At 40.6% G+C, this 17,214-nt stretch overlaps 1 protein-coding gene across 2 annotated transcripts in view; it reads left to right on the plus strand.

The window, feature by feature from the left end:
* Positions 1–17,214, plus strand: part of CCND3 (cyclin D3) — a 125,256-nt gene that overhangs the window by 43,524 nt on the left and 64,518 nt on the right. Inside the window, exon 2 of one of the 2 annotated variants that reach the window (XM_069108312.1) lies at positions 7,820–7,903. The exons of the other annotated variant lie outside the window; for it this stretch is intronic. Coding sequence (XP_068964413.1) covers positions 7,865–7,903 — 39 coding nt within the window. The 5' untranslated portion in view covers positions 7,820–7,864. The remainder of the gene's footprint in view (positions 1–7,819; positions 7,904–17,214) is intronic. 2 annotated transcript variants of the gene reach the window in all.

A 17,214-nucleotide genomic window follows, 5' to 3' on the forward strand; every position in this document is an offset into this window, starting at 1 on the left:
TTCAGTTGTTTTGTTGTCTTTTCATTTAAGTTATTGCAGTCACTGTATATATTGTTTTCCTGGGGTTCTTCTTACTTCTTTGCATCAGTTCTAAGAAATCTTCCCATTCTTTATATTCATCTTAGTCATAATTTTAGTATATAAGGAGCCTCTCTTTTATCATCAACTTTCTTCAGGGAATATGCCTAGGAGTGGAATCCCTGGGTCAAAGGGTATGCACAACTTAGTAACTTTTGTTGCATAGTTCCAAATTGCTTTCTAGAATAGTTGGACCAGTTCTCATCTCCACAAACAATGAATAACTGTGTGTGACTTTCCATAGCTCCTCCAACATGTACTATTCCCATCTTTTGCCATCATTGCCAATTTGCTGAGGTTTAGAGTTGTTATGATGCATTTTTGATGAATTGTTATGATGTGTTATGATTGCATTTTTTTGTTTTGTTTTGGTGATTTGGAGCATTCTTTTTTATGGCTGTTACAGCTCTTCTTTTGAGAACTGTTTGTTCCTCTCCTTTGGCTACTTATCTGTTGTAGAAAGAGCTATTATTCTACTTATATGTTATTATCCTGTACCTGATTGTACTACCAGTCAACTCTGTTCAACTCTTTCATGGAGGGTTGGTTCAAGGTTACACTTCCACAATGGTATCCTTTCTGGGAAAAGTCCTATGCTCTCCATTGCATTTTCCTGAATTGGAGACCCTGATCCCTTTGAGTCCCAGGTGGAAGAGAGGGAATGAGTGTGTGTGTGTACATATGTGTGTGTGTGTATATATGTCTGTCTGTGTGTGTAAATATGTGTGTAGTACGCTACTATGTACCAGACACTGTGTTAAGTGCTTTATAATTTTTAAATTAAATTTTATGTTTATTTTTGGTTTATACCATTCATTTCTACAAGATTTTGAGTTACAAATTTTCTCCCCATCTTTCCCCCACCCACCACCCCATAACAACGATCCCACTGTATACCCCCTCCCCCAGTCTGCTCTCTCCTATATCCTCCCCCATCCCCATTCTGACTTTCGGGTAGGGCAAGATGGATCTCCATACCCCAGCGCCTGTATATCTTATTACCCAGTTGCATGTATAAAAAATATATATATATATATATATATATATATATATTTTAAACATTTGATTTTAAAACTTTGAATTACAGATTCTTTCCCTTCCTCCCTCATCACCCACCCTTACTGAGAAGATAAGCAGTTCAATATAGGTTGTACATGTGTTGTTACGCAAAACATTTCCATAGTGGATATATTGTGAAAGACTGACTATATTTCCCTCCATCCTATTCTTCCCCTGACTTGTTCTGTTCTCTACTTTGACCCTGTCCCTTTTCAAAAGTGTGTGCTTCTAACTACTCGCCCCCCCCCAACTTGCCCTCCCCTCCATCATCCTCTCTCTCATCCCCTTCCCCCCTACTCTCCTGTAGGGCGAGATACCCTAAAATATTTAGTGTGTATGTCATTCCCTCCCTAAGCCAAATTCAATGAGAGTAAGGTTGACCCATTCCCTTTTGCCTTCCTGTTCTTCCCCTCCATTGTAACAGTTTTCTCTTGCCTCTTCTATATGAGATAATTTACTTCATTCTGTTTCTCCCCATCCCCTCTCATTATATTCCTCTCTCACCTCTCAATTTCACTTTTTAAATATCATCCCTTCAGATCCACTGGAAAAGTCGAAACGGGTATGGGAGAAAATATGGAAGAGAGCAGATTGGAGGAGGGGATGTCCTGTGGGACTGCTATTTTGGGATGGTGGGTGGGGAAAAAACGGGGAGAAAATTTGTAACTCAAAATCTGGCAGAAACGAATAATGTAAATCAGAAGTTAATAAAGCATTTGAAAATAAAATAAAAAAGGTGAAAAATAAATATCATCCCTTCCTATTCAGCTGGTCCTGTATACTCTGTCTATGTATACCTGTTTACATATATACATACTCACATATGTATTCATACGCCCATATGCCCTCCTATATAGACATATATATGTATACATACATACATACATACATACATATGTATATACACACACATTTATATTCCCTTCAACTATTCTCATACCAAGAAAAGTTTCATAAGTTACAATTACTGTTTTTCCATGTAGGAATGTAAATAGTTCAACTTTTATAGGTTCCTTATGATTTCCCGGTTTACCTTCTCATGCTTTTCTTGCTTCTTGTATCTGAATGTCAAATTTTCTGTTCAACTCTGTTTTTTTCATCAAGAATGCTTGAAAGTCCTCTATTCCACTGAATGATCATATTTTCCCCTGAAACATGATACTCAGTTTTGCTGGGTAGGGGATTCTTGGTTTTAATCCCAGCTCCTTTGACCTTCAGAATATCGTATTCCAAGTCCTTCAGTCCCTCAGTGTAGAAGCTGCCAAATCCTGTGTTATCCTGATTGTGTTTCCACAATATTAAAATTTTTTCTTCTTGGCTGCTTGTAATATTTTCTCCTTGATCTGAGAACTCCAGAACCTGGCTATAATATTCCTAGGAGTTTTCTTTTTGGGATCTTTTTCAAGAGGTGATCGGTGAATTCTTTCAACCTCTGTTTTCCTCTCTGGTTCTAAAACATCAGGGCAATTTTCCTTGAGAATTTCTTGAAGGATGATTTCTAGGTTCTTTTTTTGATCATGGCTTTTAGGTAGTCCAATAATTTTTAAATTATGTCTCCTGGATCTATTTTCTGTGTCAGTGGTTTTCCCAATGAGATATTTCACATTGCCTTCTATTTTTTCACTTGTTTGGATCTGTTTAGTAGTATCTTGATTTCTCATAAAGTCATTAGCTTCCATTTGCTCCAATCTAATTCTGCAGGAATGATTCTCTCCAGTGAGCTTTTAAGATTCTTTTTCCATCTGGCAAATTTGGCTTTTTAAGGCATTCTTCTCCTCATTATCTTTTTGAGCCTCTTTTGCCATCTGAATTAGTCTATTTTTTAAGGTATTATTTTCTTCAGTCAGGTTGTTGACTCTCTTTTCATGATTTTCTTGCATCATTCTCATTTCTCTTCCCAATTTTTCTTCCATTTCTCTTATTTGGTTTTCAAAATCCTTCTTAAGCTCCTCTATGGCCTGTAACCAATTCATATTTTTCTTGGAAGCTTTTGGTGCAGGAGTTATGACTTTGTGTCTTCCTGCCATACCATGCTTTAATCCTTTTTGTCCCCAAAAAAGAAATCTAAAGTTGGATTGCTGTGCTTGCTTTGCTTCCTTTGCTTTTTCACGTTGCCACTCAATTACTTGACTTTTGAGCTTTTTGCTCAGTAGAGCTGAGTAGAACTCTGCTTCCAGAAAGGAGAGCTTTGTCCCAAATTGCTGGGGTTTTCGCAGCTGCCAGAGCTATTTGTTGCGTGCCTTCTATGAAGCCTGCACAGGTTCTGGCACCTAGTTGATAATTCTGGAAACTGCCACAGCTGCTGGTGATCTACTCTCCCAAAATCCCTCTAGTCACTGCTGATTGGGGCCTCCCTGAGGCTAAAACCATGGGTTCACTGGGGCTGTGCTCTGCTCTTAGCACACTGCGATAGACCTTTCCTGTCTGCCTGCCGGACTGCCTTCAGTGGGAGATTTGTTTCTCTCTGTCACTTTGTGGATTCTGTAGCTCTAAAGTTTGTTTAGTGTCATATTTTATAGGTATTTGAGATGGTTTTGGGGGGAGCCCATGGAGTTTTCCTGCTTCTATGCTGCCATTTTGGCTCTACCCCCAATGCTTTATAATTATTTCATTTGATTCTCACAGCAACCCTTTGAAATAGGTGCTAGTATTATCATCCCCATTTTACAATTGAGAAAACTGAAGCACAATGAAGTCAAATGACTTGTTCAGGGACACGCACAAGGTCACACAACTGGTAAGTGTCTGAGGCCAGGTTTTAATTCATGTCTTCCTAATTCCAGGTCCATTTTTCTATCCATTGAGCCATTAGATTCCTCCTAGGTCTTCTTCAAACCCTCAGTAGTCACCATTGTGATCACAGATGTGTAAGGCCTATGAGATAGGATATTTATACACATTTCCTCTTCCTGGCTTAGATTGAAGTTTGAACTCATAACTGGCTGTGTCAGCTATCTGCCTCTCACAGATGTAATATGTAATGAACTGAGTTCCAGGTTTGGCACTAGAGGACTTGGGTTCAAATGCTTGTTTTACCAAAAGGCAGAACCTTTGGGCCTCAGTTTCCTCACATGTAAATTGAGGGGGATGGACTAAATTATCTATAAGATTCCTTCCAGCTTTAAATCCATGATCCTATGGACTTGGCATTCATTAACATGTCTAGGACATTGAGTTGTTTTCCACCCATACCTGGATTTGTGTTTCATATGTGTTGTCCGAAAACCTTTCAATCATGGACCATTTCAGGGCTCTAAACTCCAATTTGTTTAAAAAAAAAAAGTGGGTCTCGATGGTAATGAGTTTCCCTCCTCTCCAGCCCCTAGAAGGTGCATGTGTTAGACTTCTTACAGTTCTTACTTTCTTGGTACAAAACCATTCCCAGATGATCCAGGCCAGCACCAATATATACCGTGTTTCCCCGATAATAAGACGCTGTCTTATTATTTTTTTTGGACAGAAAAACACCAGAGGGCTTATTTTCAGGGGAGGTCTTATTTTAATGAACATTGACAGCAATTTTAATAAACAGGTAAATGTGAACAAAAAAATGTGCCTTTATTCAATAATGAATTCAATAAAGAACAGGATGATGCGCTCACTGCTGCAGCTCTGATTGGATGCAGCTTGGAGCTCGGCATGTGTTTCACGGGGGGCGAGATGGTGCATAGAGCATAGAGAGGGTACCGTAATGTAGCGTGTAGCGCAGGGGATCACCTCCACTACAGTAGCAATCTCAATAGGGCTTATTTTGGGGGGAGGGCTTATTTTCTGGAAAACACGGTAGCACCAAGCCTACTTTGGCACATATGCAAGATGGTCTCATGCCTTGGATATCTAGAAGTTAACAAAGGATCAAGTCCATACTCTTCCTTTTGCGTAGGGCACCATTTTTTAGTTTCTCTTCTATCCTTTTCTCAAGATTTTCTCAAATTAGGTATCCAAGCTAAAACCAGGGGGAAGCCATCAAAGGCTTTTGCCATGATGGAAGGGTTTTTCTTTTCCAAATCTTCATTAGTAACTGCTAGATCTTAGAAATGTTTTCAGTCTTACAATGGGAGTTTGGGTGTGGCTCAGTGATAAAGTGGTTCTGCAAATATAATGAATACTTATTCATTGCCTGTAGCAAACCTATGTGGCCCACATAGTAAAAAGATGCTGAGTAAAACTGACACTTGGTAATGAACCGTTTTAGACCACAGTGTCCTGCTTAAAACTCTCAGTGCAAAAAGATCTTCCTAGACTAGAGCATTAGGCTGAATCAAAGATGAAGTTTAATAAGGGATAAGTGTAATATCTTATGTAGGCATACCTGGGAGATATTGTGGGTTTGGTTCTAGACCACTACAGTAAAGTGAATATTGCAACAAAACAAGTCACACGAATTTTTTCATTCCTCAGTTCATATAAAGGTTATGTATATGCTTTACTGTGGTCTATTAACTATGCAATAGTATTATGGCTAACAAAAATGCACATACCTTAATTAAAAAACACTTAATTGCTAAAAAATGATAACCATTATCTGAGCCTTCAGTGAACAAGTTGTAGTCTTTTTTCTGACGGAGGATCTTGCTTCGATGTTGGTGGCTGTTAACTGATCAGGTGGTTGCTGAAAGTTGAGGTGACTGGCAATTTCTTAAAATAAGACAATGAAGTTTGCCACATTGATTGACTCTTCTTTATCTGTAGCATGTGATGCTGTTGCAGTCTAGGGGTCTTGAGAACCCCTTCAAATGCAAGGGCAGAGGGCACAGATCTGCCTCAAAAGAAGCCACTCAAGCCTTCTTTCAATCAAAGTAATTTATTAAAACATTGGCTGTGGTGGGTGTGATTCCTAATGAGTCTGTACTATTTGTGACACTGATGCAAGCAGGCCAGGTTTTAAGAATCTGAGCCATTTAATAGGGGCAAAATGGATATTTTGTACAGAAGGAGTGGGAAGATTTGTATGGGATTAAGGAGTGACAAGTAGCCTGTAGTGGGCCATGGGTAACAGACAATGAAGGGCTGCCGGGGTCAGAGGTAACAGAGAATGGAAAGTTGGGCTGGGTTGGGGCCACAATGAAAGGACAGTTGAAAGGATTATTGAGTATCTAGGTGGAGATATGTGGGAAAGTTCAGGAGCTGGTTTGCATTTTTTGGGGTCCATGTCTCATACCCCATCAGTGCTGTTTGATAGGATTTTATCCACAGTAGAATTTCTTTCAAAATTGGATACAGTTCTTTTAAACCCTACCACTGCTTTATCAACTAAGTTTTTGTAATATTCTTCAATTTTGTTATGTCTCAGGGAATAGGGAGGTCTGAGGAGAAGGAGAGAGATAGGGACAGCCAGTCAGTGGAACAGTCAGAACACACACAACATTTTATGATTAAGTTCGAAGTCTTATGTGGGTGTGATTCATGGTGCCCCCAAATAACTACAATAGTAACTTCAAAGATCACTGACCACAGGTCACTATAACAGATATGATAATAATGAAAAAGTTTGAAATATTGCAAGAATTACCAAAATGTGACATAGACATGATGTGAGCTCACACTGTTGGAAAAATGGTGCTGAAAGACTTGCTTACCACATGGCTTCTACAAACCTTCAATTTTTTTTAAAGGCAATATTTGCACAGTTCAGTGAAGCTAAATATAATAAAATTATGTATGTCCGTACTTGGTTCAATAAATAACACCTCACTAGTCCAAGATGGGGGAGATGTAGCTAGATTTCAATTCCTCTGAAAAAGATGGAACTTTTTAGGGGGTTGCAAACCTGATTAAGAGTCCACAGAATAACATAGTAATGGGGGGAAAGCTAAGGCAATCTAAAACTGCATTATGGGAGACACATCATCCAGGACCAGGGAGGTGAGAGTCCCTATAGACTCTGGTTAGACTATTCTTGGAGCATTGGGGTCAGTTCTGGGTGCTGCTGTTTAGGAAGTTTGGGAGCATCCAGAAAAAGGTGACCAGGATGATGAAGAGCCTTGTTATTGTGTCATATGAGGATTGAGAAGGAAGTTTAGGTTAAAGAAGAGAAAACTTAGGGAGATCTATTTGAGGGACTATCACATGAAAGAGAAATTAGACTTTTTTCTGCTTGACTCCAGAGGACAGAACTCAGAGTAACAGAGAGGTACACTTAGGCCTGATGTAAAGAAAAATTTCCTAATAATGAAAGCTATTCCAAAGTGGAATGGCCTGCCTCCAGAGGTGATAGGATTAGAGCTAGAAGGTGCCTCGGAACACATCTGGCTTAATCCCCTCATTTTATATATAAGAAGACCTACATGGTCTCCCCCTTAATGGAGGAGGCAAGCAAAAGCTAAATGGCCACCTATGGCTTATGAGCTCCCTTCTAGTTCCGAGATTCTCTGAGTCTGCTCTCTTTCCTCCTGTCCTCCTAGTATCTTCCCAAACACCAAAAGGTCATTTAAATAGGTCACAAATTATTAGTAGGTCCCATCCACCACTCTTCTACCATTTTTTTCCTTCACATCTGAAAAGTAGTTGTTGACATAGAAGATGCTTGTGCAATATGCATATTGTGTGTGTGTGTGCATGGTTTGTCCTTCATTCTCGAAGAGGATCATGACATCAGGAAGGTGATGCCATCACTTGCAAGTGAATTGGATTGAAGTGAGGGAGAGCTGTGCAAAGTTACCAGCCTCATTTCCTCCTCCAGAGCCATCTGGATCCAATGACCAGATATAGATCAGGATGACTGGAGATGGCCCAGGATGCAATGGGAGACCTTGAAGTTTTTAAGGTAAGGTCTTTTTGAGTTCTCATCATGACTGAGTCAACACCCATTCAGTGATTAGGGCTGTTTAAGAAGTGAGGTGGCCAGGTGGCTCAGCGAGTAAGAGCGCCGGTTCCAGTGTCGGGATGACCTGGGAATCGATTCCGGGCTCAAATACTTAGCACCACACCCAGAAATAACTGGCCATGTAACCTTGAGCAAGTTACTTAACCCGGATTGCTTAAAAAAAAAAAAAAGAAGTGAGCCATGGGATGGCCTCTTTAATAAAAAAGAAAAATCAAACTAGGAGGGGGAGACCCTCAGGGTTATTTCTGGCCAGAAGAAAAACAATTATGAGCCATCAGGGCCCAAAAAAATAACCATTAAGTGGTGCTTGGGCTGGGACCTATTGTTGGCCAATCAATGAGAACTAGAGTGAATTGGGTTTCAGGCATGGTCTTTAAGAAAGAAATATAGATGGTAAACTCTAAGATATCCAGGTAGACTTCAGTCATCAAAATTTACCTTCCTTTGGGCAGAGTACCCTTAGGTAAGGGCATGACACCCTATGGAGAGGAGAGGAGAAGAAAGGAGAGGAGAGAGGGAAGAGGAGAGAAGGGCAGAGGAGAGGAGGGAAGAGGAGAGGAGAGAAAAGGAGAGGGAGAGGAGGGGAGGGGAGTTTAGAGGAAAGGAGAGGAGAGCAGAGGAGAAGAGAGGAGACAGGAGGGGAGGGGAGTTGACGGTATATGCACATAATAATGAAAGCAATCTTCTTATCTGTCTTTGGTTGGAGGGACTGGTCTTAGCCCTATCAAAGGTCTAACACTTGGAACCACTGATTACCTAGCAGGCAGCCTCCCTTCTCCCTCCAGTCCCCTCTCTCCTTCCTAGCCCGTTGTGGTGATTTCCATTGACTCACCTAGTTGGGCTTCAGTAATTCATATATTTTCCAGTTTTTCCAGTTCTCTCTCACACCATTACTCTAGCATGATTATATGACTCTGCAGTAAAGTCATTGATTTAACAATTCTTTCAAAGTCAGAGTCATGGAGGTGAATCGTGTGCAGAACTCCCAGGGAACACCCTGCATCCTTCTCATGCAATGAAGATAACTCAGATTTAATGCTGAGTTTATATTCTTTCCAGTCTTGGGCTCTAGGGAGTTTCCAGGATCAAGTCTCTTGGGTTGTGCCAGGGATTCAAAGGCTGACAGTAGCCTTGAAGCATAGATTGTAAGGGAACCTCAGCATGTCCTGCCAGTGCTAACTTCTATGCTTTTCTAAGCTCCAGTACAAGAGGCAGGGTTGGTGATGGTGCTCAGCTCCTGGGTTTCTCCTTGCTGCCTGCTATGCTCAGAGAGTACCCTGGAAAAGCTTAAGTTAGCTCCAGTCATTACAGAAAGTCCATGGGATACTGGGATCCGGGCATTCCAAGGTAGCTGAGTCTCCCTCTTGACTAATGCTCATGGCTGTCTGCTGGAAATTGCAGATATGTGATGATGTGGTCCTGATATGTTTAGTCATTCTCTCTGAGGTCTCAGCATTTTCTTTATGCTGTAAAATTTTGCCTCAAGTTATTCCTTTGAAATGATGTTTCTGTGTTCCTCTAAAGTATACTGAATACTCTATGCCCTTAATCTTTACAGATGTCCCAGAATTTCAAACTCAACAGATCCAAAACCAAACTCAGGATAGAATATAAGATCCATGAGGGAAGGGACTCTCTCTTTTTTGTCTTTGAATTCCTAGCATCTAGTGATAGTGCCTGGCACGTGAAATAGGCACTTAATAAATGTCATTGATTGAATGACTGATATAGTCACATACCCTTGAGGTCCTATTTCCATTATTTGAGTACCACAGAGTCTTTAAATCTGGTTCCACTGGCATAAGAGCAAGTAGTCTGGAAGTGATGGGGTTCAGGAAGCAATGGCCCCTGGGAGAGTCACTGAATTAGGATTTACTTTCTCCAGGCTTCTGGAGTATCCCCTGGAATTAAACCATCTACTCCTTGCTCAGAAAGTTCCAGTGGCTTCCCACTGCCTCTAGGATAAAATGCAAACTTTTCAGTTAGACATTCCAGGCTCATTATACATTACTCATCTTGAGAAGCTATGCTGTGCAGCCAAATTGACCAGCTTTTGGTGCCTGCTCCACAACATTTCATCTCCTGTCTGTGCTCCTTCTCTTCCTCTTGCCTGAAATGCTCTCCAGCCTTACTTTTGCCTCCTAGAATCCCTAGTTTCATTTAAAGCTAAGCACAAGTAACATCTCCCACAAGATCCCTATCCTGATTCCCCCAAGTCGCTAGTCCCCCCCCAAATTACTCTGGTGTATATGTTCTCTCTCTTTTGTATTATATGCTATATGTATTCACATTATTTCCCTCCATTAAATGAAAATAAGTTCCTTGAGAATAAGGATGTGTTTTGTTTCATCTTTGTAGTTCCAACCCCTAGCACAGTACACAAGAGGAGCTTAATAAATATTTGTTGATTGGGGCAGCTAAGGTGGTGCAGTGAATAGAGCACTGACCCTGGAGTCAGGAGGAACTGAGTTCAAATGCAGCCTCAGCCACTTAACACTTACTAGCCTTGTTACCTTGGGCAAGTCACTTCACCCCAATTGCCCTGCCTTCTCCCTTCCAAAAAGTAAATAAATAAATGTTTATTGGCTGAATAATTGAAACTGACATTTTTGCTTAGATTCACATTGATTGCCATTGGCTGTACTAATAGCATAAGCCTTCTCTCCCCTTCCCCCTCTCCCAGTGATATGGATCTCATTTCCATTCCCCATCATTCTACCCACCCCCATACCCGTTTTTGACTGTCTCAAAATCTCATTGATAATCTCAGTTTGATCCTGTGTAGGGAGCCTCTCTGACCCTGCTCCTCTCCATAGCCTTTCCTTTGCTCTCCTTCCCAAGGTAGGGGGAGGGAGTGGCAGGCAGGAGCTAGGAATAATCACTCCACCTGTGCAATAAATAGGTTGTATACTGGAAATTTCCTTTCTCCTTGGAGACAGAGAAACTTCCACTTGTAGAAGAACCTACTCTACTGTCTCTCACCCATTTTAGGGGGCAAGAAGAATGGAAAAGAGAAAAAAATGTGTCTTTGGAGAGGGCTATTTTTGTTTTGGCACCAGTATAATCATCCCCCCAGCAACAGACCTGAAGCTTTACAATCATTGTTATCTAGGGTCTTTCTTTCATCTCTTATACCCAAGTAATCCAGTTTCATTGAAGCTTCCTTTGAAATGGCTCATAGATCCATCCCTTCTTCTCTATGCCCTCTCTAGTCCATTTGGCATGTAGCTACCATATTGATCTTCCTTAAATACCTAATGCCTCATGTCACTTTGCTTGCTTAAGAACCTTCATTGAAGCCTCTGTCTATTTTTCATAGGACCAAGTCTTTCCTATTAATCTTGTATTTAAGGACTTTCATACTTTGGATTAGTAGTTAGGAAATGGTGCAATGATCTTCCCATGAGTGTTTGGAAACATGTGAATGCAACCCCTTTTTCCTATTTCCCCATCTGAGATTTCGTTTCTCCTATCATTCACAGAACGGACTCAGGGCCAAAAGAAAGTAGGTGGAAAAAAAAAAAGAATATGAGTTCCAAATTTCCTATCTTCTCTCTTCCTTCCCACCCTGAGTATGATAGTGGGGTTTAGAGATGATTTCCTTCCCACCCATCCATATCCCCATCATCAGGTCACTAGGTGGTGAGATGGATAGAATGCTGGATTTGGAATAAGAGAGATTGGAGTGCAAATCCTACATCAGACACTTATTAGCTGTGTGACTCTGGGCAAGCCACTTAACCTCTCTCTGCCTTAGTTTCCTTATCTATAAAATGGGGAGAACAACAGCACCTACTTTCCAGGGTTGTTGTAAGGATAAGATGAAGTAAACCTTAAAGTGTTATGTAAATGTTACTTATTATTATTATTATCCTGAACTAAAAGTTAGAATTTGAGTTTATCCAGAGTAGAAAAAAAACAACTTTAGGACTATAAAGTATAGGAATGTGTGTGTGTGTGTGTGTGTGTGTGCACACGCACACACATGCATGCCTCTGAGTGAGTGTATGTGTGTATTTTTGGTTAGGAGTAGAATTATCTTTTTCCTTTGCAGAATCTAGGACTTCACAGAATATCAGAACTGGGGAGAACTTCTGAGATCCTCTTTCTAATTTCTTTTGTTCTTTATCTTTTTTATAATGGAAGCCCTGTTATTCACTTTAAAACTCTCCTTTAACCAAATTTAGAAAATAGAATCAGCTTCTGGAGAAGAAAAAAATCTATTTTTGGACATCCCTCAAGAATGAAACCAACATGTCCCTCCTCTCTCCTTCCCCAACCCTGAACTGATGAAGATTTCTGATAAAAGCCTACACAGAAAAGTAACATGGATTACACTCTAAAGTTTCAGTGCATTCAGCAGATTTAGCTATGCTGAAACTCATCTTAAAGTTGACTTTCAAAAAATAACTTCCTAGCTCATCAAAATATACATTTTCCATTTGCCTTTTACAATTAAATCATAACTTTAAACTTTAAGGAATTCATAAGCAACAGTATGACTAATGTCAGGATCATTTATAGCATATCATTTTTTTTAAGTTCAAGATGGTAATATGCAAGTTATATTAGCCTTCATCATTCAGCCCTTTTCTTCCAAACAGTACAAGACACTAGTAATTCCATGTCCTATAGAAAACATACAGTTTCCCTTGAGATCTCTGCGGGACAATAAAACCAACTGCTCTGTTTTCTAAAATCTTATCTATTTCCTCTTTCTGTCCAGGTGGTTTGTAGTATACCTGATGGCACTATCCCTTGTATTTCTGCCTCCTCTGATCTTTATACAAATGCTTTCAGATGTGCATCCTTCTTCTGGTCCCTCATGTACTTAAGCATACCCTCTTAATTTACAGTATTACTGTGCTCTCCTGTTTATTTATCCTATGCCTTTTGAATAGTGAATACCCTTGTAGAACCATATCTTGTATGAATACCATCCCAACATGTCCATGGTTCTGCCATTAGCTAAATGAAAGAATGAATGAATGAAAAGTACTTACTAAGTTCTTAGTATGAGTAAAGCACTGTGCTAAATACTGGTAATGTAAATGGAAAAGTAGAACAGTCCCTGAGATTATATATAATATACATATGTATGTATATAGATATATACACATGTATATGTATACATATGTGTGTATATGTGTGTTTATATACACACCCATGCATGTAAGCACACACATACACATACAACTTCAACTACAAGTCAGATTGAAAGGCCTAGTGATCCATAGGGTGCAGAATCAAAACTTCATCTTTGGTGTCATTCCATTAATAAACCATATCTGTTTATGATCTTGAGCTATCTGATGGTGCCAAGGGTGATCGATGGAGGTGAGAACATTCTCCACCAAAGAAGGTCTAATGACCTTCTACATTTGCTCTGTTTGCTGACATGGCAGGGGCTGTAGCCTCTCAAAAGACAATCCCTAGATCACAACTCCACAAGAGTTGGTTGCCTAGGAGATGGGGGTGGAGGTAGAGACAGGACCAACGGCCTGAAGGGTGCTGTTTTCTATGGACTCTTGGGCTTACCCACCCACCAGTGACAATTGGTAGGTAATAGTGATAAGGGTGGCAGCTTCCTGAATGGTGGTTATGGAGGAGTGGGCTAGGAACAGGATTGAGGGTCTGAGGGAAGGGCACTACTATTCTTGGGCTTTTGGAGTCAGGTTCCTAGGCAGTCTATGCCAGGGTCTGAGGAAAAGTGATCCAAGGTGGTGGAAATGGTTTGACTCACCTGGCAGTACTGCCGCCTCTTCCCCACCCCCTGTTCCTCAGGATGCCTGCTACATCAGGTAGGCTATAAGCCTTGCTTGCCTATCCCAAGGTGGCAGGTGGTTGGCACTTGGTTTTGCAGGTGACATGGATGGTTGGCTACTTCTCTAGGAGTATTGCTCCTCTCAATATGGTTTCAGCAATAGTCTGCAAACTGGACTGGTAGGAGTGTGTGTGTGTGTGTGTGTGTGTGTGTGTGTGTGTGTGTGTGTGTGTTGGGGAGGGAGGGGGTCTGCTGCTCCTGAGGCTTTGGGACTTATCTGCCCATCAGCAGTAGTTGGGCAGCAGTTGGCATCGGTGGTGGTGGGGTTGTGCACAAAACAATGGTTGGCAATCATTTCAGTGTTCCAGTTGTGTCACAGCACCCCTTTGTTGTCCTTCCTCTTGCTTTTGTCAAATAGATTGTCAGTTTCTTCTCAGTTTGAATTCCACCTCTGGAGCTTATGTCATGACACTGGACAAGTCTCTGAGACTCAGTTTCTTCATCTGTAAAATAAGGCTAGTAATAATACCTCCACAGGGAGGTTGTGAGGATAAAAGGAGAAATGTTGTTTTGCAAACCCCAAATTGATCAACAAATTCTATATAAATATCAACTATCATTCTTTCATACCATTGTTGTAACTCCAACACTAATCCTCAGGGGTAAATTCTAAGTCAGAAAAGTTTATTGCCATTTTTGGTAGTGTAGGTGGCCGAATAACTATGATCTGCCCAAGTATGAAATGTCCCCTGTCATTCCCTGCTCTTCAAAAATAGAACATCACTCTCAATGAGTGGGTTCTAAAGAGAAGTGTAGTAGGTTTAGAGGGAGACAACTTGGTTTGGGTTTTGCTACTTACTTGTTATCTTCGTTCTCTTGGGTAATTCCCTTCCCCTCTTAGGGCCCAGGCTTCTTCACTGCCAAATAAAGGGTGTGGGCTGGAATGATCTCTAAGGTCTCTGGAAACTCTGAAATGCTATGATTCTGTACTCAGACCCTGTGGCCCTGCCTCCGGGCACTTCTGCCCCTAAAGCATCCTTAAATGCTCTCTCTCCTTTAAACTCTCTAGAAAAGGAGACTCCAAAATCTTCCTTGGACAAACATTCTCTCCACATTTTCCATGATGAAAATCTGATCAGAGGATCATAAATCTAGTGCTGGGAGAGGCCTCAACAGCCATTTAATTCCAAGTTCTTTATCAGAGATGTTAAGTGATTTGCCCTAGGTAATGCAATGGTAGAGCCAGACAGAAGCCCAGGTTCTCCTGCTCCAGATCTAGCTCTCTTCCAAATGTGTTGCTTTTACTTGAGCATCTTCCAGTCATGTCTAGCTCCAATCCCCGCTGCCTTAAATTGCTTCTCATAGGACGACCCCAAGGATCAATATGGAAGAGCCTTGTAAACTTCTCAGGGATGTGGCTGCCTATTAAAAACCTGCTTCTATAAATGCAAACTCCTCCGATATATAATTATAGCCCCTAAAAACTGCCTCCAGTCTATCTGTGATGATTTTCCATTACTCTCCATCACATACTTTATGTTCCAGCCAAGCTGGCCTGTAGACAACTTTATCTCTACTGCCTTCATAGATAGATGGGTAATAAGCACTTATTATCCTGCTATGTTCCAGGCACTGTGCTAAATGCTTTACAAATATCTCATTTGATCCTCACAACCATCCTGGGAGGTAGCAACCATTATATTATCCTCATTTTACGGAAGAGGAAACAAGTAGTCCAGGGTAAGTGACTTGCTCAGGGTCACATAGCTAGTAAAAGTGTCTGAGGCTATATTTGAATTTAGGTCTTCCTGGCTTCAGGTCAAGCACTATTCTCTATGCCACCTAACTGCTCCAAATGGGTGGGTGGGGGAAATACAGCACACATAGAGAAAAAGTAAAAATGTGATTTCAGGTACGGAGTTGTTTATCTTACCTGAAATATTCTTCCTTCCTTTTCTCTAATTCCATCTCCACCCCCAGTTTAAGTGCTGAAAGCCTTTCCAGGACCCCTCCCCATCCTCACCCCCAGGTTATTGGTTCTCTCCTCTTTCTCTAGTAATTGCTTTGTATTTATTTTTTGTAAATGTTGCCTTATTTATCTGCTCACAGACAATTCCTGTCCAGTAGAATTCCATGAGGGCAGGGACTCTCATTCATTTATTTATTTATGAGAGGTACTGTTCTATTGCAAATCTTTTCATAGGGGTTGTGTAGAATGTAAACTCCATGGAGGCAGCAAAGTTTTCTTTTTTTCCCCCTAATTTATGGGGAGAATATTCTATTACAAAATTTCTTACTCTCCTTAATGCCTGGAACAGTAGGAGTAGTCCATACTAACCAGGCTCTTAATAAATGCTTATTGAATTGAATTGAATTTTTCTGTACTTGAATCACAGAATTTCAGACTTGGAAGAGACCTCAATAACTCCTGTAAGTTTCTTCTTATAAAGGTCTGATTTCCAAGATATATAAAGAATCTATTCAAATTTATATAATAAGAACCATTCCTCAATTGATAAATGGTATAAAGATATGAACAAGAATCTCTCAAGAAACACCTTTCTACAGTCATATGGGAAAAAAAAATGACCCAAATCACTAATAATTAGAGAAATGCAAACGAAAGCTTTTCTGACATTCTGCCTCACATGCGATTGGCAAAGATAACCAGAAAATGGAGAGTGACAAATATTGGAGGGGCTGTGGGAAAACAGGCACATTGATGCTATTTAGTCCAACTATACCTGAAAAATATCCACTCTACGATACAAAACTAAAGAATCACGGAATTTTAGAGTAAGAAGAGACTAACAACTCCAACTCAGTAGCTATCTAGTCCAAACTAGACCTGAAACATAATTCTCCCATTATAACACGCAACAAGTTAGGGGGCGGCTAGGTGGCGCCCTGGAGTCAGGAGGACCTGAGTTCAAATCCAGCCTCAGACACTTAATACAAAAAACTAGCCTTGTGACCTTGGATAAGTACTTAACCCCAATTGCCCTCCAAAAAGCAAAAAACAAAAAAAAAAAAAAAACACTCAATAAGTGATCATCCCACCACTACTTGGAGCCCTCTAGGGAAGAGGATGGAGGAGAGCCATTCCTTCCTAAGGCAGCATTTGGGACACTGCTAAAACTTAGGAAATTTTTCCTTACATCAAATCTAGATCTTCTTCTTGGAAGCTTCCACCCATTGCTTCCAGTTCTGCTCTCTGAGACCAAACAGAAGAGGTCTAGTCCCTCTTTCATATGACAATCTTTCAGATTCTTGAAGACAACTGTTATCTTTCTGCCCAGGGTTATTTTCATTGGGATAAAATCCCAAATCCTTCAACAGATCCTCATATAGCCTGTACTCAAAGTCCTCCATTTTCCTGGTTGTCATCCTCTGGGTTCTCTCTAGCTTATCAGTGTCTTTCCTAAACTATGGCCCCCCCCAGAGCTAGAAACAGTCCTCTGGATGTGGTCTCACAAAAACAGAGTAC

Source organism: Petaurus breviceps, unplaced genomic scaffold (genome assembly GCF_028583685.1).
Source record: "Petaurus breviceps papuanus isolate PSGF00001 unplaced genomic scaffold, PetGlider_PUasm1.0 90352, whole genome shotgun sequence".
Lineage (NCBI taxonomy): Eukaryota > Metazoa > Chordata > Mammalia > Diprotodontia > Petauridae > Petaurus > Petaurus breviceps.